The 23,802-nt window shown below is 39.4% G+C and overlaps 1 protein-coding gene across 3 annotated transcripts in view; it reads left to right on the plus strand.

Moving 5' to 3' along the window:
• agap3 (ArfGAP with GTPase domain, ankyrin repeat and PH domain 3) overlaps positions 1 to 23,802 on the plus strand; it is a 129,733-nt gene that overhangs the window by 62,381 nt on the left and 43,550 nt on the right. For all 3 annotated transcript variants that reach the window (XM_027171589.2, XM_027171590.2, XM_027171586.2), the window contains exons 3-10: positions 228 to 315; positions 3,737 to 3,822; positions 5,322 to 5,463; positions 5,613 to 5,747; positions 8,413 to 8,540; positions 9,626 to 9,784; positions 16,244 to 16,327; positions 23,467 to 23,571. In XM_027171589.2, the coding sequence (XP_027027390.1) occupies positions 228 to 315; positions 3,737 to 3,822; positions 5,322 to 5,463; positions 5,613 to 5,747; positions 8,413 to 8,540; positions 9,626 to 9,784; positions 16,244 to 16,327; positions 23,467 to 23,571 (927 nt within the window). The remainder of the gene's footprint in view (positions 1 to 227; positions 316 to 3,736; positions 3,823 to 5,321; positions 5,464 to 5,612; positions 5,748 to 8,412; positions 8,541 to 9,625; positions 9,785 to 16,243; positions 16,328 to 23,466; positions 23,572 to 23,802) is intronic.

Here is a 23,802-nt window from a genome sequence, read left to right on the forward strand (position 1 = left end):
GATGTGTGTTAAAAAAATAAATAAAAAATAAAAATTAAAAAAACCCAAACACGGTGATCCGAGACATGACACAGTTTTTTTTTCTTTCACAGTTTCTCAGCCACGATGATTATTCATGATGTTCTGCCTATTTTCCAATGTTACTGTGTCTAAAATATTGTCTCATTTGAATGCACTGTTTTGTTGTTGTTGTTTTTTTTTGACCTATATTGTGTATTATGTTGCAGGGCATTGTGGGTAACCTGTCCAGCGGGAAGTCTGCCCTTGTGCACCGGTACCTGACAGGAACATATGTTCAGGAGGAGTCTCCAGAGGGTGAGTGGACATGACTGGAGCAGTGAACTGCTGTACATGATTTGTTTTCAGGGGCAATGCAACCCGCTGTGGGACCCTGCTTCACTCTGTGTGTGTGTGTGTGTGTGTGTGTGTGTGTGTGTGAATATTATGTTTTTTTTTCTCCTGAAAGAACGCTGACTGTGGTAAAGCGGTATAGTTAAAGCTCCCGTGGGGTTTGGGATGACGTCCACATGGTGATTAATGACTTTCTCTTGCCTCAACCTGAAACGTCTTCCTGACTTTTTCACCACAAGTTTCTTTTTATTCTTCTCAACTTTCGCATTCCTATTTTTTGACAGCTTTTGTTTCCTACCCTGTTACGCTAACACGGGCTAACATTTTCAATAAACTTCACAAAAGCATAACTTTTTGCAGGATTTTGCTTAATATCAGAATCAATCCTGTCAGGTAAACGTCAAAAAGGGGAAAAACAAAACAAAACTGTGAACGATTCCCTTTCCAATGTGCTGACACTGGAGACTCATTCCATAAATTAAATCCACAGTGAACGTTTATACTTTTAAAATAAAAAGTAATAAAATAAAAATTAAATAAATAAAAAATTTAAAATTAACTATTATTCATTTTTCTTTGTTACATAGTAGCATATTATTTATTTGTTGCAACCTTCTAGAAAATCAATTTGTACTTTTTGGACCATCAGAATTGAAAGAAATAAAAAAATTGAGACGTTTTTTGAACATTACGTGTAGCCTAAAAAATTGTCATTATAAAATTTTTTTTTTCTGATACTCAATAAAATGGATACGATATACAATCACCTCATTATTTATGAACAATTACCGTTACAAAGCTCTGGCACTGGGGACTCAATTCCATCAACACAAGTTATTTATTTTTCTTTGTTAAATAACAATTTCATTATTAAATTTTGTCTACTCTAAGCGCTGGCCAAACAGAATGTTTACATGTAACTCGTTACTACAGAAATGATAAGGTATTAGTGTGATTTGTGACTTGTTTAGTGATAATGATATGTTGTGAAAATCATTCAATACATTCTGACCAATCAGACTTAAGAGAAATTAGCTATAAATGCCGTATAAATGTGTTTTTGTTACTAAATAAACCGTAAAAGTTGGCAAATTGCCACGATTTGGCAGAATTTATTACCTTTTTCACCTAAGGCAATGCCTCTGAAGTAAGTGTGTGTGTGTGTGTGTGTGTGTGTGTGTGTGTGTGTGTGTGTGTGTGTGTGTACACTCAGATGACTTATGATTCAGGACTGACTCATGGAAATGTTTAGCAGTGCTTTATGAATTTTTTGTTTTAGGTTGTTTTAGGATGCATCAGGATTAATAATATTAATCATATGAAGATTTTTTTCCCCTCAAATCAGAGGATTCAGGACTCTTCTTTACAGCGGTGACAGAAACGGGTCGTTTCGACCCAGCGGCTGTGGCATAACGTCTCTCGGTTGTTCGAATGTTCCTGCGGATTTTTTTTCCTGCTGCTGCAGCGGCAGGCGTTACGATTTGCCGGCTGCTGTTGCTATAGCAACAGAGTGTCAGGAAGGAGAATGTGGGCTGCTGTTTTTGTCGTGTCAAGGTCTAAACCGTTTTCATGAGCAAAAGGTGGATTTAAAGCAATCAGGAAAAAAAAAAGTCTAGCTCGATCCACTTCGTTATGTTATCGCTTACATTTACATCTAAATTAACACCAATTTTGTGGAACCTCTACTGTTTTTTTTTTTTTTTTTAATTAGGCAGGGCTGAGTGAAATGAGATCAGGCTTGCCTTTTTCTGACATGTCAGGATTTGCCTTCTCAGCTACATGATAATTATGTGCCGGTGGTATTAAGACGGTCTGTGCGTATTCATCAGATCCTTCTGACTCACACAAGCTAAGATGCATAGAAGAATTTCAGTGCAGGCATCAACCATCAGTTCTTTATAACCACTCATTACAACTGCGCTAAACAGAAAAGCATCTCTACGCATTGTACTTTGAGGTCAAACCTCTCCTCTTCGTCTATTTTAATGAGATATTTAAACTGACCCTATATTTTGCTAGAACTTCTGAAAAATTACGTTTTTCCATCGTAGTGTGTTCATTCTAGTCGGATCTCAGGCTGCTCCTGAGCTCGGAGGAGAGGACGAGAATTTTACAGCGACACAAATGTAATTTAAAAGCTTGCAGTGCTTTTTCACAGCGTCTCCTGATTGAGGCTTTCACTCCAATTTTCATTTTCATGTTCGTGTAGGATAGCAGAAGTCAGCTCATTTAGCATTTTCAGGGGATAAAAAAAGGAAGACGTGCCTTCAGGTTCGGTGGAAAAGTAGCAGATTGTTAACCGGAATAAACGGATGAAGGCGAATGAAAGCGCTCTTGAATAAATGATCACGTCCAGTTTGCCATCTGCTTGCTTTCTTTTGGAAAAATATTTACGGAGCAACGGTTGAAGAAATGATTTCATTCTGTACAATAGTGTGTTTTCCCAGTCTCTAGACTTTCAGTACATCATGTGAACTAATATGTTACAATTAAAAACGTTAAATATCCAGTTTATTCCGTTGTTTTGTTTCAGTTGCCGTCACTGCAGAAAACCCCGCTTCACACAGATAGCATGTCGGAATGGCGATAGGGATGCAAGTGCTGTGGTGACAATCTCAGGGTATTCTGCCATGACTTTAATCCAGAACACCGGCAGAGTTTCTAACTTTCTAACGACGTCTGTTTCGTGCTCATTTTTGCTAATTTGTGGGTTAAATTTGAGCAAACACAATATACACGTACACCAAGCACTGTTAAACATGACAAAGTACCGGTGAACAGAGAGAAGAGCGATACACACCTTCTCTCTCCACCAAAGCTACAACATCACTGCCGCTTGCAGCCGCTCAGCTCCAGACGTCACCTAAACCCATCACCATGCGCGGTATTGGTGCGGCTTTAGGTGACGTCTCTCAGCTCCCGGTTAACCTCTCGTCCATGGAAAGTCGCACAAAGCCGAGAGAAATACACCACAGTAAATAAAATGGAAATAATGTTAATGTTCCTTGGGCGGCCTGGTACCATTTGGTCCATGGACCCGTACCGGTCCGCGGCCCAGGGGTTAGGGACCACTGATCTAAACTATCCAGAGAAAATAAAGATGCTAGGTAGATTTTACACCGGTTGAAAAGATGGAGCTCTTGCAGTTTATAGCAATAATAGTTTGTTTTAGACTGTATTAATGAACTTATTTATCTAACTAGCTCTCTGTACTGTTAGCTATCGTTTATAAGCATTGTCGGTTGTTTTACCAACACGTCTTTTGTCTTGCTAGCTTTCTGACCGTGCTTTTTTGTTTTGTTTTGCTTTTCTTTTTTTGTATGACATGACCAAAACATTCCTGACTGCACAAATTGCTGACTAGCATCTTTCCTCTGTGTTACAGGAGGAAGGTTTAAGAAGGAGATTGTGGTAGATGGACAAAGCTATCTGCTGCTAATCCGAGACGAGGGAGGACCCCCTGAGCTTCAGGTACGATTATGATACAACACCAACGTTATAATTCTTGTCCTTAATCTGTATAACGAGCATTTGATTTTCATGAAATTCTCGGAGGTTTGTATTAAACCTGTTTTGGGTAACAGTTTGCTGCATTACCCACAATGCTTTTTGGCCACCTATATAGTTGTCCTTTAAACATCAGTGTTTCTCTCAGTGAAAAGTTTTTTTTTTTAAAAAAGGGACCCATTTACGAGCCCCTTGACAGAGCGTTCATTAAAAGGAACACCATTATCAGCCTTCTAATGCAGTTGGTCGCTAATTGCTTTCAGCACTAAATGCACACGAACGATTGAATGATGTGCCAAGAATAAAAAATGGAATAAAATGACCTCTGGGAGATTTCAGGGAAGTACGCTTACTCTAGCCCTCATCTGAGGTGAGCAAGTGGCCCTCAGAAAAGAATGATGGATTTGTTGTGAGATTGCTCCTGCCGTCTATTGGGGCATGTATGGGTCTGGTCTCTGTTTTCCTGTTTCAAAATGATACACAGCCTGCGACGGCTCGTCTTAATTACACGCCCCGGAGGCTCGAAGCTGAACAGCGGGTGAGGAGACGATGATGGAAAATGTTCCTGGGATCCAGCATCCTGCTGGAATAGTGGGAGTGCTTCAGCTTCTGTTACCTCCATTGGCTGTTGCTCAGATAAGATAGCATTACAGGAATGAATAATTAGCTGTTCTTCTAGCATGCCAGCGTTATTGTAATGAATGTACAGTGGTGACTGTCCTTTAGGTTTATGATTGATTAGCTGCTGCTCAAGGATAGTAAGGAACGATTATTAACCGTTTTCTACACTGTGCTAATGAGTGAACAGTTGTTCTGAGATTTAATATCCTGAAATTTCAGCTGTTCTGTCATGATACTAATGAATGATTTTTCAATTAAAGTCATGAATCATGAGCTGTCCTTCCATCGGAGTCGTGAATCATGAGCCGTTTTTCCATCGGAGTCATGAATCATTAGCTGTCCTTCCATCGGAGTCATGAATCATTAGCTATCCTTCCATCGGAGTCATGAATCATGAGCTAGCTGTCCTTCCATCGGAGTCATGAGCATGAGCTAGCTGTTCTTCCATCGGAGTCATGAATCACGAGCTGTTCTTCCATCGGAGTCATGAATCACGAGCTGTTCTTCCATCGGAGTCATGAATCACGAGCTGTCCTTCCATCGGAGTCATGAATCATGAGCTGTCCTTCCATCAGAATCATGAGCTGTCCTTCCATCAGAATCATGAGCTGTTGTAATAACATTTTAGCTGTTCTTTTATTTTAATTAAAAATATAATTAGCTGTTCCTCCTTAATAGCAACAAACACTTAACTGTGTCTCCATTATACTTCATGATTCTGTTCTTTTATTAAGGTAATTAACAAATCGATGTTCTTCAATTATGTTAATAAATAATTAGCTGTTATCAGAACGAATGTTTTTAGATAAATCTTATTTGCGCTCACTCTTGCGTGTGCTCAGTTTGCCGCCTGGGTGGACGCCGTGGTGTTTGTCTTCAGCTTGGAGGATGAGATCAGTTTCCAGACGGTTTATAACTACTTCCTGCGCCTGTCCAGCTACAGGAACACGGCCGAGGTGCCCATGGTGCTGGTGGGAACGCAGGGTGAGTCACGACCCACCTGTTTACCATTTTTCATTATTAAACACCTCTCTCATGCAAATTTAAATGATTCATTTAAATGTTGTTTATCCTGCAAAGAAAAAACATGCCGTATATGACCTCAAATGCTCTTTGCTCTCTCCTCTGTCAAGATGCCATCAGTGCCACCAATCCACGAGTAATCGACGACGCTCGAGCCCGGAAGCTCTCTAACGACTTGAAGCGGTCCACCTACTACGAGACCTGCTCCACTTATGGCCTCAATGTGGAGAGAGTCTTCCAGGATGGTGAGACACCCAAACGTAAAATCCATAAGCTCAGATCCATCACTGAAGAAACCCATGTAATGTGTTCAGACACCCCCAGCCCCCCGCCCCCGAACAATTTGGGACTTCACTGTCTGAACAATAGATTACACAATTATATGAAGCATGGTGGTGGTAGTTCTAATCAGCTCTTTCTTTGCAACTCCAAAATAGCACTTAGGAGCTAAATAATAGTTTGTCCACCTGATTTCAGAGTAAAAACACTAGTTCATTCATTCATTCATTCATTCATTTTCTACCGCTTGTCCAAACTTCTCAAGTCAAGGGGAGCCTGTGCCGATATCAGGCGTCACCGGGCATCAAGGCAGGATACACCCTGGGCGGAGTGCCAACCCATCGCAGGGCACACACACTCTCATTCACTCACACACTACGGACAATTTTCCAGAGATGCCAATCAACCTACCATGCATGTCTTTGGACCGGGGGAGGAAACCGGAGCACCCGGAGGAAACCCCCGAGGCACGGGGAGAACATGCAAACTCCACACACACAAGGCGGAGGCGGGAATCGAACCCCCAACCCTGGAGGTGTGAGGCGAACGTACTAACCACTAAGCCACCGTGCCCCATAATCCTAGTTCTTTATTTATTTATTTATTTATTTATTTATTTTTTTGCTTTTATGTCTTTGCTAATATGATTTAATGGCCAGGAAGCTGCTGATCCCAGATAAGCGCTTTCATTTCAGAGATTGTAATACCTACGTGGCCAGGTTTTATATTAACAATGTAGATAGATGCTTTGCTTTAATTGCTTTTATTTACTGGAGTGTTATTCAATCTCACCGTGCCTGCTTCCTCTCAGTATTTTTTTGTTATGGCTGAGATGGTGATGGTTCGCGTTTCTTCCGTGTGCTTAATCAAGTCCTTAGGCTGCGCTTGAAATAATTAAAAGAAGGTATTTGATGTACACTCCAGAGCATTCAGACCGAAGGCAGACTCTAAACGTTTTCTTATTTCTCCTTTTCCTGCTCTTCATACTCGCTCATCTTCGGTAATCAGCCGACTGCAGTTGATCTCCTGTCGTGCTGTGACAGTAGAAAGCTTGCGCTGCAACCTATTCCTTCATTCTGCACCATTCCCAATTCTAAAAAAAATGTCATTTAAGAGCATAATATTTAATTCTAATAATATTAATAATAATAAAGATGAGAAATCTGTCTTTGCAAGTCAACAACATTTCTTACAGTTGTAATAGATTATTGTTTATAAAGCACATAATGGGTGTTATGATGGAAGGACCATGGGGCTTTGTGTTGATATGCCGCAGTGTACGGGTGGGATATGATGATGTGCGGGGTTATTATACCCTCTAGTGGCAGGATGCTTTATCGCCTTATTTACGTGTGCCTTCATTAAGATCTTACAATGGTGAACAGCGATTCAGTGAAAAGTGTGAAATTTTGTAAAGGAAAAAAAAAATAAACGTTACAAAGACATTCATTCAGGGTTTATCTCAGTAAACTTCCAAAAAAAAGATAAAACAAGCTGATTAAACACTAACCTTCAACATAACTTGTGGTAACATGACGCAATTTACTCCAGCTACATTCCAAAATATTCCTAATCCCCACTGCTAACAGCCTGCTAATTACCACTTGCTAACCTGACAGAATGTCTGTGAGGATTTTAAGTCACTTAGATATTCGTAACCTTCATTAATAAATCAACAGCTAGCTAGCAAAAGCAAACCTTACAAAATATCTGAGGGGATTTTAAGTCAAGTTGATATTCATAATGTTTGTTAGTAACTCTGTGCCATTGTTACTACAATCAGCTAGCTAACATGAACTAACCTGACAGAAAATTGACTATATTCTTAACTGTTGGTAAAATTCTCTTTAAGTAAAGTGTTCTCTTTAGCTGCCTAGCTGATATTTGTTACCCTGACAGAATATATGAGAGGATTTTTGTTACTGAAACTTTCATAATGTTCACTGGAAATTGTTGCCAGCTAGCTAGCATGTGCTAATCTGACAGAATATCTGGCAGGATTTATGTCATATATGAAAACAAATGTATCATATATGCTAGCATGTGCTAATCTGACAGAATATCTGTCAGGATTTAAGTCATATATGAAAAAATGTATCATATATGCTAGCATGTGCTAATCTGACAGAATATCTGGCAGGATTTAAGTCATATATGAAAAAATGTATCATAAATGCTAGCACGTGCTAATCTGACAGAAAATCTGGCAGGATTTGAGTCATATATGAAAAAAATGTATCATATATGCTAGCATGTGCTAATCTGATAGAATATCTGGCAGGATTTGAGTCATATATGAAAAAAAATGTATCATACATGCTAGCATGTGCTAATCTGACAGAATATCTGGCAGGATTTGAGTCATATATGGAAAAAATGTATCATATATGCTAGCATGTGCTAATCTGACAGAATATCTGGCAGGATTTGAGTCATATGAAAAAAATATATCATCTTAACAGCTAACACTAGCCGGCTGACTAACATTTGAAGATTTAGCATGTTATATTTCTAAGTATTAAATTAATAATCTTCGTTACTAATCAGTTCTCTTGCTTGCTCTAACTTGCCGAGTATCTGAACTAGTCACACTAACCAGCTAACTAACCTCATGCGTATATGTGTCCGCAGTCGCTCAGAAAGTGGTGGCACTGAGGAAGAAGCAGCAGTTGGCCATCGGGCCGTGCAAATCCCTGCCAAACTCGCCTAGCCACACGTCCGTCCCCGCCGCTGCCATCCCCTCCGTACACCTCAACCAGGTGAGCCGGGAAAAACATCTTGAACACACTTATGGCAGAAATGCTTATAGATATTACCATGTGTTTTGTACAGAATCTGGCATGAGTATTATCCCCGCTTAAAGTGGTCTGAAAATTCAGCGTAGTATAATAGTATAATATACAGTGAAGCATGGTGGTGGTAGGTGTAGGCTGTGAGAGCAAATTGTGTGGAACCTATAGGTAAAATCCACAGTCAAATCCGAATTATTGTCACCTTTTTATGGTAATGTGAAAAAGAAAAAAATAACAATATTCAAGTAACTGTTCCAAAACTATTGGCACCCATAATAAAAACAAATGGAAATATGCATCTTTCTTTGATTTTATTGCTTTTAATCACCACTGCACTGTTGTTGACTTTTGCTTCATGTTTTGTGACGGAGGCAACAACACAGTAGATCAGAATTATTTCACACACAAAGCAAATGAATAATAACGAGGTATTAACTGACAAGCTTTTGGGTTTTTTCTCCGTGAGGAATAGGTTAACACTTGGCTGAGGATGGATTACTCAAGATAATAACCACAGAATTAGTCTAAATCAACTAATCAATTGATTCTAAAACATCTAATCCTCGATCTAAATGTGTCTTTAACTTTATCAGACATTAAAGACAGAGGCTCAGTCCAGAGGACAAAATAACTTAATGTAATTAATATTAATCTCTCTTTTCTCCCTGTGTCCCTCAATCTCTATCCATCTCATTCGTTCACCTGGTTAATTTCTTTCTTCCTCCTGTTTTTCTTCCATCTCTCTATGTGTCTCTCTGCATCATGTTTTTACTGTTGCTTCTTACTTACTTGTTCTTGGTGTCTTCATTCTTTCTGTCTCACTTTCGGTCTCTCCTTCTCTGTCTATTTCTTTCTTTCTTCTTCCATCTGTCTCTCATTTTCCCCATCTTTGACACTCTCGTTTTTTTGCCTCTCTGTCTATTCCTCTTTCTTCCTCACTATCTCTCTCCCTCTCTCTCTCTCTCTCTCTCTCTCTCTCTCTCTCTCTCTCTCTCTCTCTCTCTCTCTCTCTCTCTCTCCCTCCCTCCCTCTCCCTCTCTCTCTCTCCCCAGGCTGCTAACGGAGGGGGTGCACCGTTCAGTGACTACTCCTCCTCAGTGCCCTCCACCCCCAGCATGGGGCAGCGGGAGATGCGCATCGAGACCATCGCTGCCTCAAACACGCCTACGCCCATCCGCAAGCAGTCCAAACGCCGCTCCAACATCTTCACAGTAAGTATGAGGCAGCTGATGCAGAGCACCACACACTCGCACTACTGAGAGATAGAGAGGGAGAGAGAAAGACAAAGAGAGAGAAAGATATTGAGAGCTAGTCTCTTAACTGCAGGCCTCCAAACAGCTCCTTCGCTCCACATCAGTGCAATCACTATTAGCCCTTATGTTCTGTTCAGGTCAAAGTGTGAAGTGAACCAGTTCTGTTCAACGCTTCAATAATTTAATTAACTATTAATTATCTAGTTAATAATTAAATTAAAAGAAAAATATTGAAAAAAATTATTTTAGTTTATGAAGAGACAAATTACATGATTACGTGATTATTGATATACAATGTTTTTATTTATTTATCTATTTATCTATTTATTTACTTACTTACTTACTTGCTTACTTACTATTATTACTTCAGAACAGGTTAAAGATTTTAATATACTGCAAAATCTCTCTGAGAAAACGACTCGGGGTTAACGCCAATCTGGATCAACGCAATTTCGTGCAATTCATAATCGATTCCTTTGACAGAACCGCTCGCTATTATTAATCCTGAATTCCTTCTTCGTATTCTCTCCTTTCATTTTCACGTAAATATCAGTTAAGAGCTGAGAGAAAAAAATAACTCATGTTGGGACACAAAACATTCTTTCAAATCCTGAAACACAACGTGAGGGTTGATTAAGCAGCGATGACAGTGGACCTGTTTGGAGATCTGCATTTCAAGGTACTTTTTATTCGAGCACCAGAGGGAGCCACTGAGCTCAGTCTTACCAAAGCCCTCCTCGAAGCACATGCGAGCAAACTTTCCAAAGCAAACACGTTAATCACTTACCGAGCAGTAGCAAATCATAGCGACTGGACTTGCCTCATCTCGAAGACGTTCCTCAGTTTATATAACGACGTAAAACATCTCCATAATTCCCAACATTTACAGGTCAGTTCCTTTCTGTTGAGACAACTAACTTAAAATAGGAGAAAAAAAAGCTCTAGTGATTGAGGGATTGTTTATAGCTGCTGCGACATAAGTAACAATTCGGTGGGTCTTAGACGTAATTGGCTAAAACGTACCACGCGTCGTTCCTTTATTAAACACAGAATAGAAATGGTTGAAAAATCGCTGTGGCTTTCAGGGTGGGTCAGTAACAGATCTCCAACACATTACTGAGTATTTTCCATTAACAACCAACAAACAGGTCTTGGCCCAAACCGGAACCCTTGGAACGGCTGCAGGTACTGCATCGTCATGACGATCTCTATTAGACAAAATTAATAAAGTAATCATTTTCGATAAGATTTTGACAGAACAAAGCAAAGTTTGTGAGAAGGTTCTAAACACGATGTGTTTGTAACCCCTGCAGTTGAGGCACTACTAAGAAAAGGGGGGAAAAAAACGAGCTTAAACAAACGTAAACAAAACAAGACAGTATTTCTGCTTCTTTGCGCTTTTTTGTGCATGTTTTGATTAAGAAAATAAAAAAAAATCAACGTCTATGCAAAAAGATCTAATACAAAGCACAATGTTGGTTTTAATTGCACAAACCAGACTGTTTTGACTTTTTTCCTCCTTCCCCCTCCCTTCGTTTGTCTGTATATTGTGTCGCACTAGCCCCAACCCTGAGAACCATTAGGTTTTGTTGGCGCCAATGTCGAGAAGCTACAAAACCATACAGCTCAAGTACACTAGTACTGGCCTGGTGGTCCAATGGAAAAGCTTTTTCTGGTGAAAAAAAAAATACTTTGTGGAATGGAAAAAAGGCCCAAAGACGATGTACCAAGTCCAGTTGCTCTGAATTACGACTGCTAGAAATCTTCAGACGTTTGAATAATTACAGAAAGGCTAGAACTGATGATATGGGATGAGGAAAAAGGGCGAATTGTTTTGCTCCACAGCCGCTTTGTTTTCCATTTCTTTTTTCGATACTCCGGAGCCCTTTTACCTTTCCACGTTAAACTGTTTAAAATGTTTTTAATACAAAGGGAAAAGTTTCCTAGACACATTGCATGTTGAAAAGTTTTCTCTTTAAGAAAGCATCTTTCACTTTGCCCCGCCCCCTCCCCTTCCTGCCACAGCGTCAAATCAACCAATCAACGCCAAGTCCCTCCCCCCACCCTTTTCTTCTCACTTTTAACAGACGTTCGCCTAGCGGGCTTTCTGCTGGAGGAAAAGACAGGGACACACTTTTGCTAGCACCCTGTTCATCCCCCAGTCTAACCAATCAAGACCAGCCCCAGTCCATTCAGGCCCAACCCCTCTCCCACCTGTCCTCCAATCAGAAGGCCCCTGGAGGATGATTGGCGGCTCTCGTGCTAGCTCCCCTGTCCTGTTTTCTCCCTCCCTCCCTTGATAGGTAGTGTCAAACCCTGTGCCCGCGGAGCCGAAGCACGCTACCTACCCCGTCTGGGTGCCTGAGTGGCCGAGCGAACGCAAGTTCCAACTCGTGACCTTCTGAGGAGCAGCGACATGGAGGGGGGGAGGGAAAAAGGGAGGTAGGCAGTGGAAAGGGGGGAAAAAACAGGGGGGATGCAAGGTCTCTGACTTCCATTCCAGCGACAAAAGATTCCAGCACAACTGGAGGAGAGAAGCTCGTACCATGCAAGAATTACGACCCCTGCATCGCTGGTGATTCAGTGGTGGTCACCGATTGGGAGTTTCTGCCTACAGGGATGACTCTCCATTCTGTCAAACTACCTATTCATCCATCCATCCATCCATCCATCCAGCTATCCATCTTATTTTTTTGTTGTTTTTTTCTTTTGGTACTTTTATCGATGTTTCAAATTTGATTACACTTCTTTCACAGCTGCACTTAAAAGAGTGGCCTTATTAAGATCTCATACACTTTTTATTTGCATTTACGACTAAGGAAAGACGAGCCGTCAAAATCGATGCTCTTTTCATTAGATGCGAAAAACCTGGTGCGATCTCAATAGGTCGAGGGGGGGGGAAAAATCGGTACAGTTCAGGGTACAGCTTTATTTGTACCTTTCGGTATTTTGAATATCCATTTGAATCGACGACTATGCTGGAAGGAACGGTACATAATTATTACTGCAGAGACATACTGTAATTAGTTCAAATTGTACTGTAATTTATTTAGGATGCATAATTAATTGCTGCACTTGTTAATCGCTGATATCTAATTCTTTTAATTGGTCCATAACTTACTATAACGTGGCAGCATCGAGGTGTGTGTGTGTGTGTGTGTGTGTGTGTGTGTGTGTGTGTGTGTGTGTGTGTGTGTGTGTGTGTGTGAGAGAGAGAGAGAGAGAGAGAGAGAGAAGTATCAGTCCAGCTGCCACAACCACATAATAAATCAGTATTTAAAGAGTCGATCTGTTGAGGGAAGTAATTTATAGTCCATAATTAATGTTGGTACTTATTAAGAATAATTAAATTCATAACTGAATCTCTATGAACTGTAAATTGTCTACAGTATCATTTGTACCTGGGGAAGTAGAATGTTTGCGTCAGTGCTTTAACATGTACGTATAGAACAAATTTAATTTCCATTGGTGAATCAGACCGAGACATAAAAGCTAAGGCGAAGTTGATTGATTTTGAATTAGATTATATATTCAGTCCACCCCCCACACCCCCCCCCACAATTATGAACATATATTCCATCTCTCCATCACCTGTGTGCGAGTGTGTGTGTGTGTGTGTGTGTGTGTGTGTGTGTGATGTGGTTTTTCTGCCGCTAGATGTCAGCAAAAGACACCAATAGTCACTCAGTGCTTCCATGGTACTTAAAGGAACCGCCACCAATACGTTCCTCATTGGTACGACGTCATTTCTGTGTGAAAGTAGAGGTGGAAAGGGGGGAAAGGGGTTCTCGTCCTTTTGTTATTTATTTATTTATTTATTTATTTTCAAAATACTTCTTTTTTTGTGAAACATTTCTCATTTGTCATTTCACTCCTTGAGCCTTCTCATCAGTTCATTATTCATCTTCTTATCCTTCATATTTTTCCTCTTCCAGGCCTTAAAAAAAAAAAAAAAAAATCACACACAAAAAAAAAAGCAGGAAAGTACTGGAAGAGTGGGACGTGATTTGTCCCGTGACTATTTGCAGTCTCTTTTCCACGATCCCTCAACAAAAAAAGGGCTCCTTTTGCAGAACCCTTTGACGGGCCCTTGTGTGTCAGCGTGACGACTACATTTTCTTCACCACACACGCGCTCACACTCTCACTCTCTCAGACACACACACACACACACACACACACACACACACACACACACACACACACACTCACAAGCATGCTGCTTTACCCTTGGTGTCCTTCTCCCTGTCTCCTGCTCCCTATGCACTGTGGGTAATGCATCATGGTTTTCTTGGACATGTCCCATGCCAGACACTCGTAAAGACTCTTTACACTTTAAATGTACGAACTTCATTCAATCACATCGAACTGATTCGGCTTGAGGCCCCTCCCCTTTCCACGTATCCGACCGCTTTTCTCGTTTCTCCTCGGACGCTTTTTAACCCCAACAAGAACTGAACTCATAACATCACGATGCCTTTTTTTGCCGCAAGCAAGGACTCTAAAAGACGTGCCAAGATACTATCTGTTTGTTTTGCGTTTTCTTTCCTTTTCTTTTTTCTTTTTTCTTTTTGTTCTTTCCCTGCTTTCTCTATTCTTTTCCTTTAGGATCGGTTTAACCTTGTCTCGTTTGCAAAAGTAGACGATGTGAGTAATGCAATATTACTGAGAACAGACAGGGGGAAAGTTTTTCACACTCCTCTTTCGGGTGCTGGTGACAAAGTCGTCTGGAAATGAGCGCAAACATAATAGGATTATATATATATATATATATTAGGCATGAAGTCGTGCGTCCGAACTCAGATCCAGCCGAAATGTAATGCCAACTGTGATCAATGAGGCATTGCAGGGTTTTTATGTATTGTTTTGTTTTGATTTTTTTTTTCCTACAGACTTTGTTCACATGCACTTAAGCTGGAGTGTGAAAAAAAACAACAAAAAAAAAACTTATGAAGGCCTTCATAAAGCAGCATAGGGATTACAAATTGAGAAAATAAAATGTTGTGGATTGCACTGATTTGTATGAATGTAGTGTCTAATCGAGTATTTTCTTTTTTTTTTCTTTTTTTTCTTTCGTTCATATTTTATTTATTAACTGTTTACTCAGAACGCTGTGGAAGGATAAACTGTTAGTCATTTCTATGACCATGATAATAACAGATGAAAAAAAAAAAAAAAGTTATAGACTGCCGTATATCTTGTATGGAAAATTTATTTACCAATGGTATTCAATAGAAAGTATATTCTATAGATATATGAGTATATCTATTAAAGGAACAACAACAAAAAAAATATAACAGCGCCTCTGTCATCCTCGTCGGAACTGCACCGTGTGGTTCGGCCTGCCGATTCTTTCCAAGTGAACCTGTGATTTGATTTGTATGGTGTCTGTACATAAAATATATATATATATTTATATACAGTATTTATATATATATATATATATATATATATATATATATATATAATATGAAACCAAAAAAAGCTAAATAAAATTTTAAAAATTAACTCGATTGTGTTGCGTGTGCTTGGACTCTTGTTTCTCTTTGGAAATTCCCAGTCTTCATTTTGCGAATGAGCGTCTTTCATCTCGTTTGTCTGGTGTGTGTGTGTGTGAAGACTCATAACGTGAGTGTGTATGCAATCATTAGTTTTTTTTATTTATGGGGAGGTTCTGCATTCCTGTAATGTGTTTGATATAAATATAAAATCTAACAAGGAACCTACTTCTTAACCTTTTGCTCCTTTTTCCAGGGATGTTTTCAGGATCCAGCACTTATATATATATATATATATATATATATATATATATATATATATATATATATATATATATATATATATATATATATATATATTTAAATTTTTGTTTTTATCCCTAATCTTGATGCTGAAACATTTTTTAAAAAGTGTTTTTTTTTTTTGTTGTTGTTCTAACCCTAACCTTGTTACTTCGTTGATTTGCTTTTGAATGTTTCTAGCAGATTTTCAGGGGAAGACACCTTTAGAGAAGACGTGGAGTAAATTCTTTTAATTGATTTTTATTTATGACTGTGTTTCTCCGGTATGTTATCGAATATGGTGAATGATTTAATAGATGCCAAAACTTTTGAAGTGCTCTATGTCTGAGTATATAATTGTCGTGTGTGTGTGTCTTGTCTGTGTGTAATTTGTGTATTTCTATATACTGCACGCTCAGTGTGCTGATGTCTGTTGCGCTGTTTGGCTTGTGCGCGCTTTTTCTTTCTTTTTCTTTCTTTTTTCCTTTTTTTTTCTTTTCTTTTTTGCCCCCTCTTTCATCCACACACACCCCACCACACACCCCATCACAAATTTACATTACAACTGCCACTTTCACGTCCACATCTTCAGGTGGGTTTTTGTGTCGAGCTGATCGACTCGTTTTGTTTCTTTGCAGTCGCGGAAAGCCAGTGAGCAGGCAAAGAGCGCTGAGTGTAAAACAGACAGCATAGGCAGTGGGAGGGCCATTCCCATCAAACAGGTGAGTGCACTTTACCTCACACGACTCGTACCGCATGCCGGTAAGTAACGCACTCAACACACGCCAGATTAAGATATATGTATGTATTTATTTATTTATCTAGCAGCTGGTCAAAATGATCTGGGATATGAATTAAAAATATGATCTGATGGATCCAATATCAGGTACCAATTCATCATCAGTGTCACATTTTGTAAAAAAAATATATATATATATATATATATACTTCACTGTTTGTAGAAATGAGTTTTAATTCAATGGCCTTTCTCTTCCTGACCACTGGAGGGCAGTGCAGTGTCAGATTACAAGGAGTCAGGAGTTCCTCTGTAGCCAAAGGATGGTAGTGCAGTGTCACGTTACTGTACATAGTCATAGGTTTCTGGGTGGCCATTGGATGGTAGTGCAGTGTCAGATCGAAAGAAGGGTGGGGTTCCTCCGTGGTAAATGTATGATAGTGTAGTGTCAGATAACAAGGAGCTTTGAGTTCCTCTAGAGCTTTTGGATGGGGTTAGTTTGTGAGGAGTCAGGAGTTCCTTGGTGTCCAGTGAATGGTAGAACAGTGTCAGATTACAAGTAGTCATTAGTTCGTCATTAGTTCGTTTGGATGGTAGTATGGGGTCAGGTCGCAAGGAGTAAGGAGTTCCGTGGTGTCCACTCCACTGGATGGTAGTACAGTGTCGGATCATGTGGAGTCACTGCTTTTGTTTTGGTGTCCACTGAATGGTAGAACAGCATTAGTTTACAAGTAGACAGGAGGTCCTGTATAGCTACTGGAAGGTAGTACAAGGTCAGTTTGCGTGGAGTAAGGAGTTGCTTGGTGTCCACTGGATGGTAGTACAGTGTTGGATCATGTGGAGTCACTGCTTTTGTTTTGGTGTCCACTGAATGTTAGAACAGCATTAGTTTACAAGAAGTCAGGAGTTCCTTGGTGTCCACTGGTTGGTAGTACAGTGTCGGATCATGTGGAGTCACCATTTTTTTGGTGTCCACTGGATGCGAGAACAGCATCAGATTTCCTCTATAGCTACTGGAAGGTAGTACAAGGTCAGATTGCAAGGAGTAAGGAGTTCCTTGGTGTCCTCTGGATGGTAGTACAGTGCCAGATCATGTGGAGTCACAGTTTTGTTTTGTTTTTTGGGTGTCCACTGGATGGTAGAACAGCATTAGTTTACAAGAAGTCAGGAGTTCCTCTATAGCTACTGGAAGGTAGTACAAGGTCAGATTACAAGAAGACAGGAGTTCCTTGGTGTCCACTGGTTGGTAGTACAGTGTCAGATAACGATGACTCAGGAGTTCATCAGTAGCCACTGGATGTGGTAGTAAAGTCCCACATCATATGACATCAGGACTTCCTCAGTAACCACCAGAGGGTCGTTCAGGGTCAGATTCCAAAGAGTCTGGAGCATCTTGCTGGCCAATGAATGGTAGTACGGTGTCAGGAGTTCTTGTATACCCATCGGATGGCAGTATGGGGACTGATTTCAAAGTAGTCCGGTTGTTCTTGAATGGTAGTGCAGTGTCTAATTACAAGGAATCAGGGTGACCGATGGATGGTAGTACTTTGTCTAACTACAAGGAGTAACAAGCTCATCGGTAATGCAGTGTAAAATTATAAGGAGTCAGGAGGTCCTCGGTGGCCACTGGATGGTGGTACAGTGTCAGATTCAGAAGTCAGGAGTTCCTGATTCTGCTGCACAGCTGTTTCGAGATGAGCGCTGAGCTTGTCAACAGGGAACGAGGTAAACATGTGGCACTGAAACACCTGGCAGGTGCAACACATCCTGATTGCGGCTTTTAAGGGGCTCGGATTAAAAAAAACATTCAAATCACTGACAGCCTCGCACAAATCACACACAACATGGACTTTTATTTACCTCTGGCTACAAAACAGGGGGGAAAATACGAGTAATTGATTTTTAAGCAGCTTTACCTATAGATCAGGTAAGTCAAATCTTTCACTGTCTGTGCACAGACAACAGCGACACAAGAGATGACGGATAGATGCTTACTGCTTTTACCTGTGAGTTTGTAGCTGCTTACAAAAAAGTTGTTACCATTAGCGCTAGCATTTGCAAAGTATCTCCCATGTAATTTGTTGGAATTGCCAATAAATTGGTTAGATCTTCCTCAGACCATTAATTCACCATTGGGATATTAATTTTGCTGCTGTTGTAGTTTTTTTTTTTTTTTAGCAATAATTTTCAGAATCACACTTGAGTTGCTTGAAGGGTTGTCATGGCAACAAAATTACATTGCTACCAAGGCTGTGGCATCACCGAGAATTGATTTTTTAAACCACCGTCAACTGATGGATCTACCCAGTTTTGGTCTTTTTAGAGGTTTGGAGAACCGTTTAAGGTTCTGACCTAGAACCAGATATGGTACCTCTCTCTCTCTCTCTCTCTCTCTCTCTCTCTCTCTCTCTCTCTATGTATCTATCGATCTGTTTTATCGCCAACCTTGTGTCATTTCTAACACCTATATCATTTCACGGGACTTTTTTTTTGTGACCCGAGCATAATTATCGAAATTAAAGTTTTCCCCAATGTCTCGTTTCTTCTGTTCTGATTTGAGATCAGTTACGAATGAAGACACACAATGCAAACAGGATTAACGGTAACCGCCTCCGTCCTTTGTCATGCCGAGTCCCTTTTACCACCCTGGAGTTGATTATTTTCCAATAAAAGCATGTTCTGATGTGTTTTAATTTTTCTTATCCATCAGCAGTTTGCCAACGATTCCCATATTTATTTAATAAAAAATGGCATGTCATCTTTATTTATTTATTTATTTATTTAATTCATTAGTTAGTTCTCATTATTACTGTATCTTTTACTGTATATCTGTTATGTTTAGTCCAAGAAAGCACAACCTGTAACCTGCTTTGTCCTGAAGATGACAGAAACCTCGCGGTAGATCGATGTGTGTGTGATAATCACCTTACAGGAAACTTCACCATAACAACAAACATGTCTTCGTTGTTAAATAACAACACTTTCTCAAATGGGTCATCATTAACCTCGGATTTCGCCGGCGCAGCCGCAACTGACGCCACTGCGATCGTTCGGTTGCTATAGAAACGATAACCTAGTAATTGTGAAAAGCAAACCAGTAGTGGAAGAAGTAAAGATTTGTTTATATATTTATTTATTTTTTTTTAAGAGAACGGTCCTGTTGGGCTCAGTAGTACGTGATATTACACACACACTCATCACGTGATATTAATCGTATATACACTAAAAGCATTAACACCAGTGAAACATTTGACAAGGAGGTCAGAAGTTCTTCCCAGTGCTTACCCCAGGCCTTTTCCTTACCACTGTATATCAATTACACTCATCCTTTCAAGATAATCCCTCTTAAGAAGTGTCATTGTACGCGGTGGGACTGCTTTGAGCCGCCAGAAAGAGAGAGATGAGAGAGAGAAAGAGAGAAGGTGGTCATGGTGGGACACCTTTCAATGGGCCTGATTGCTCGGCCAGTCAAATGCACAATCGGGAAGATCAAAGTGCCAATGGGACTATAATTGCCTCCCACTGGGCAAATTACACACTTTGGGCTAAATCTCACCACCCCGTCCCCCTCCCCCAAACTCACCACACACACACACACACACACACACACACCCATCTGTAAAAATGGTAAATAAGGCCAACAAAGCTCAGGGGCGACACGGAAAAGCTGTCAACACTGAGCTTTTGTGCTTATCACCAGTAAGCTCTCCTCCCCTCTCCTTCCCTCTCTCCTCCTCTCTCCTTTCCTCTCTCCTCCTCTCTTTCTTTCCTCTCCCTCTCTCTGTCTCCCGGCAGGATGTAAACACTTTTTATTTGGGCCGTAAGAGAAGAAAAGTGCGCACTCTGGTTTGTTTACAACGAACAATAATCGAATACACGTAAATAAAAGACCCAGAAAAAAAAAAAGCTGAAATCATTCCTGAAAATAATTAATGTAGTTGTCTTAGGGATAATTAGATAATATCTCAAAACAAAGACCGTTTATTGATGCGGGTTTACTTAATACGAGTAATTTATTTATTTTCATATAATCCTTAACAGACTGCACAATAATAATAATAATAATAATAATAATAATAATAATAATAATAATAATGAAAAACATATGAACTTGTATAAAAAAACACATTTTCAGTTAACGTGGCGGTTTAGTCTGATATAATATATATATATATATATATATATATATATATATATATATATATATATATATATATATATATATATATATAAAAAAATATAAAGTTTGTTTAATTCCTTTGGGATTTTTTTTTTTTCCTTTTAGTTTTTTCTTCTTTTAAAGCCTTCTATTTGGGGTCTGTTTTTTGTTTGTTTGTTTTTTGTCTGTTTTTCTTGTTTATTCATTTTACCGGGTTTGTTTGTTTATTTATTTGTTTGTTTATTTACTTGTTTTTATGAATTGTTTCCATTTTGTTTTATTTCCGTAGCCTGTTATGTATAAACCTTAGCTCTATCGAACGACTTTTGTTTGTCGAAACGTAATGTAGAAATTAGCCAACATGCTACAGAAACACGAGCAGCGACGGACGTTACTTTTCACAAATCCGTAAACAAATTATGACTAAAGAATTATGAAAAATTGTTGTTGTTATTTTTTTGGGTTTTTTTAGCGTTATGATTTTCTTATTGATCATTCTGTTTTGTTTATACTGGATAATATACAGGAACATCGGAATACACCGGAACATAATGGACACTTTCCAACTAAAAGTGACACGTACGATATTAAGGATATCGAACATGTCCAGAATAATTTATCATGATATTTGAATACGTGTCTACGCGTCACGTATTTATATCGTAGGATTCTTAACAAGCTCAGGTGAGGTTTAAAAATAAATAAATAAATAAATAAATAAATAAATAAATAAATAAATAAATAAAAGCGCCTTGTCCACAGAGAAGGAAGTAAACATGGTGGCACTAAAAACACCTGGCAGGTGCATCACATCCTGATTGGGGCTCTTGATACCGCACAGCCTTCTGTCGAGCATGTCGACGTTCGGTTAAATCAGAATAAAAGTGTTCATGTTTCTTTGGGTATTTATTGATTGATTTATTTATTTTACACTTTTGTTTTAACAAAAATAAATTGGGGTTAAAAGAGATGAGGAAGGGGGTCAACTGTAAGGACGTGTTAATGTAATTTTAAATGTGAAACATTAACATCGGCTCACGTGCTTTCACACCGTTTAAAAAAAAAAGTTTTTAAATAAGTGGCTTTATGGCAGAAAACGCTTTGTCGTTTCATCACAATACAGACGTTCTACAGCCATACGTTTTTTTACGGCTTCGCTACTCCTGCGAAAAATAAACGAATGACCGGATGTTAATCTTAATCCCTTCCTAACGTTAGCGGACTGAAGTTTGAACGCTCCGGAGAAAGCCGATGTAGCCGTGATGGTTATATTATTGCGATTGAGTGTTATTTAGCATTAAATGTGTCGGGAGGTCAGGGGAAGAATGGAGAGATCAGTGGTGTGATGTGAGGATTAGGTGTGATTGTGTGATAAACACCCTAATGCCCAGTTGACCTCGGGTCAACTCCTAATGAGCAGTTCCTGTGAGTCAACCCCCTTCCTGGCCTGTTAAAACAGCTAAGCTGCTCACACACACACACACACACACACACAGAGTCACTTGAAGTGTTAAACAGCACATGAAATCTGCCCTAATCCCCCTGATTAGCCCTCAGACCCCCCTCACACTTGCGTTTGGCCCCCTCAGGCTCGTGGCCTTGCTTTGTTTGTCCTGGTGAGCCGAGAGGGAGATAAGGGAACAATCCAGTGGCTTTGAAGAAGCTCAGATCACACAGGCTAATCCCGAGCTCGCAAAGGTCTGCTCGAGTTCAGTGCCGCCACAGCAGGCTCATGCATACAGAGGCAGAGTCGACACAAATAGGATTTAGGATTTAGCCTTCATTTTGGATTGATATGTGCACGAGGAAGAGAAGCAGTTCGAGGTCAATAGTGCATCTACTAATAATCAAAAGAACAGCAATAATAATAATAATACAAAAGGAAAAGAGAAGTAATCGTAAAAAAAAAAAGTTCAAAGCACAGAATTCAAGAAGTATTTTTTTTACAGAATTACAGATTCTAGATTTTATATGAAAAAAAAACACAAGGGTAAAACAGAAGAAATGATAAGAAATGATTAAAATCGAGTAAGGTTAGAGCGATAAGGCAGAACACAACACACAAATATTTGTTTTCTAGAATAGAAATGAAATAATAAAAGTAAAAAAAAATGATAACGGAAAAAAAATCAGCTACAATGGAAAAAAAACAGCATAAAATTCATTAGAAAGGGGAAAAAATACCAAAATGAAGAAAAAATAATATTTAGAATTTTAGGAAAATTTTAGAAGAAAAAAATGTCTTTAGCCGCTGTATAAAATTAGACGGTCGCCTTATATTTCCGGTGACATTTTTGAACACGTAAAGTTTAAATCCTAGATTTGATATGTTAGTGTTGTCAGAAATAATGATGTAAAAGTATACATTTTATTTAAAGAACATGTACATTGTCATATTTACTCTCGTATTTGGAAGCTTATAACGGCAAACGTAAATCCTTCGGTTGGCAATCATTATGAATCTATCATTATCGATCATTATCGTGGCCTGATGGTTAGAGAGTCTGACTCGTTATCCTAAGGCGTGGCCTGATGGTTAGAGAGTCTGACTCGTTATCCTAAGGTTGTGCTTACTTAGCCGTATGTCACATCACGTCACTTAATTTACACCATTTGGCAGATTCCCTTATGCAGAGCGACTTGCATTATCTCATTTTTATACAGCTGAACAATTGAGGGTTAAGGGCCTTGCTCAGGGGCCCAACAGTGGCAGCTTGGTGGACCTGGGATCGACCTCACAACCTTCCGATTGGTAGCCTAACACCTTAACCGCTAGGCTACCATATGCCCCTACTCCTGATCTACTCATTAGGAACCACACAATTCCACTTGTTGAATGTAGAATTTATCCTGAATATTGATGTTTTTCATTTTTATTTAACTACGAAAACTCGGTGTGGTTTTCGTTTGTTTTTTTGTTTTTTTCCTAACGAATTTAAAATTTCTATCGGTTTTGCTTCCCGCAGGGCATTCTGCTAAAGAGGAGCGGAAAGTCGCTAAATAAAGAGTGGAAAAAGAAGTACGTGACGTTGTGCGACAACGGCCTCCTCACCTATCATCCAAGCTTACACGTGAGTGATGAGCACTTCCTGTCTAGACCTTCATGTGTATGATTATTTGATGCATCCGATTATAATATTTTGAATAGAACGACGTTCGGAACGACCGAAAAGGAGCGTCTGCTTAGTACGTTGTTTTTTCCATGAGTACAAACTTTCCTGTTTTGTTTTTTTTAAAGTGTTTTTTCTTTCCGAATTTCATTTTTTTCAGTTTCACTGCAAACATAAATGCAAGCTAATCTG

The sequence above is a fragment of the Tachysurus fulvidraco genome, chromosome 3, assembly GCF_022655615.1.
Source record: "Tachysurus fulvidraco isolate hzauxx_2018 chromosome 3, HZAU_PFXX_2.0, whole genome shotgun sequence".
NCBI lineage: Eukaryota > Metazoa > Chordata > Actinopteri > Siluriformes > Bagridae > Tachysurus > Tachysurus fulvidraco.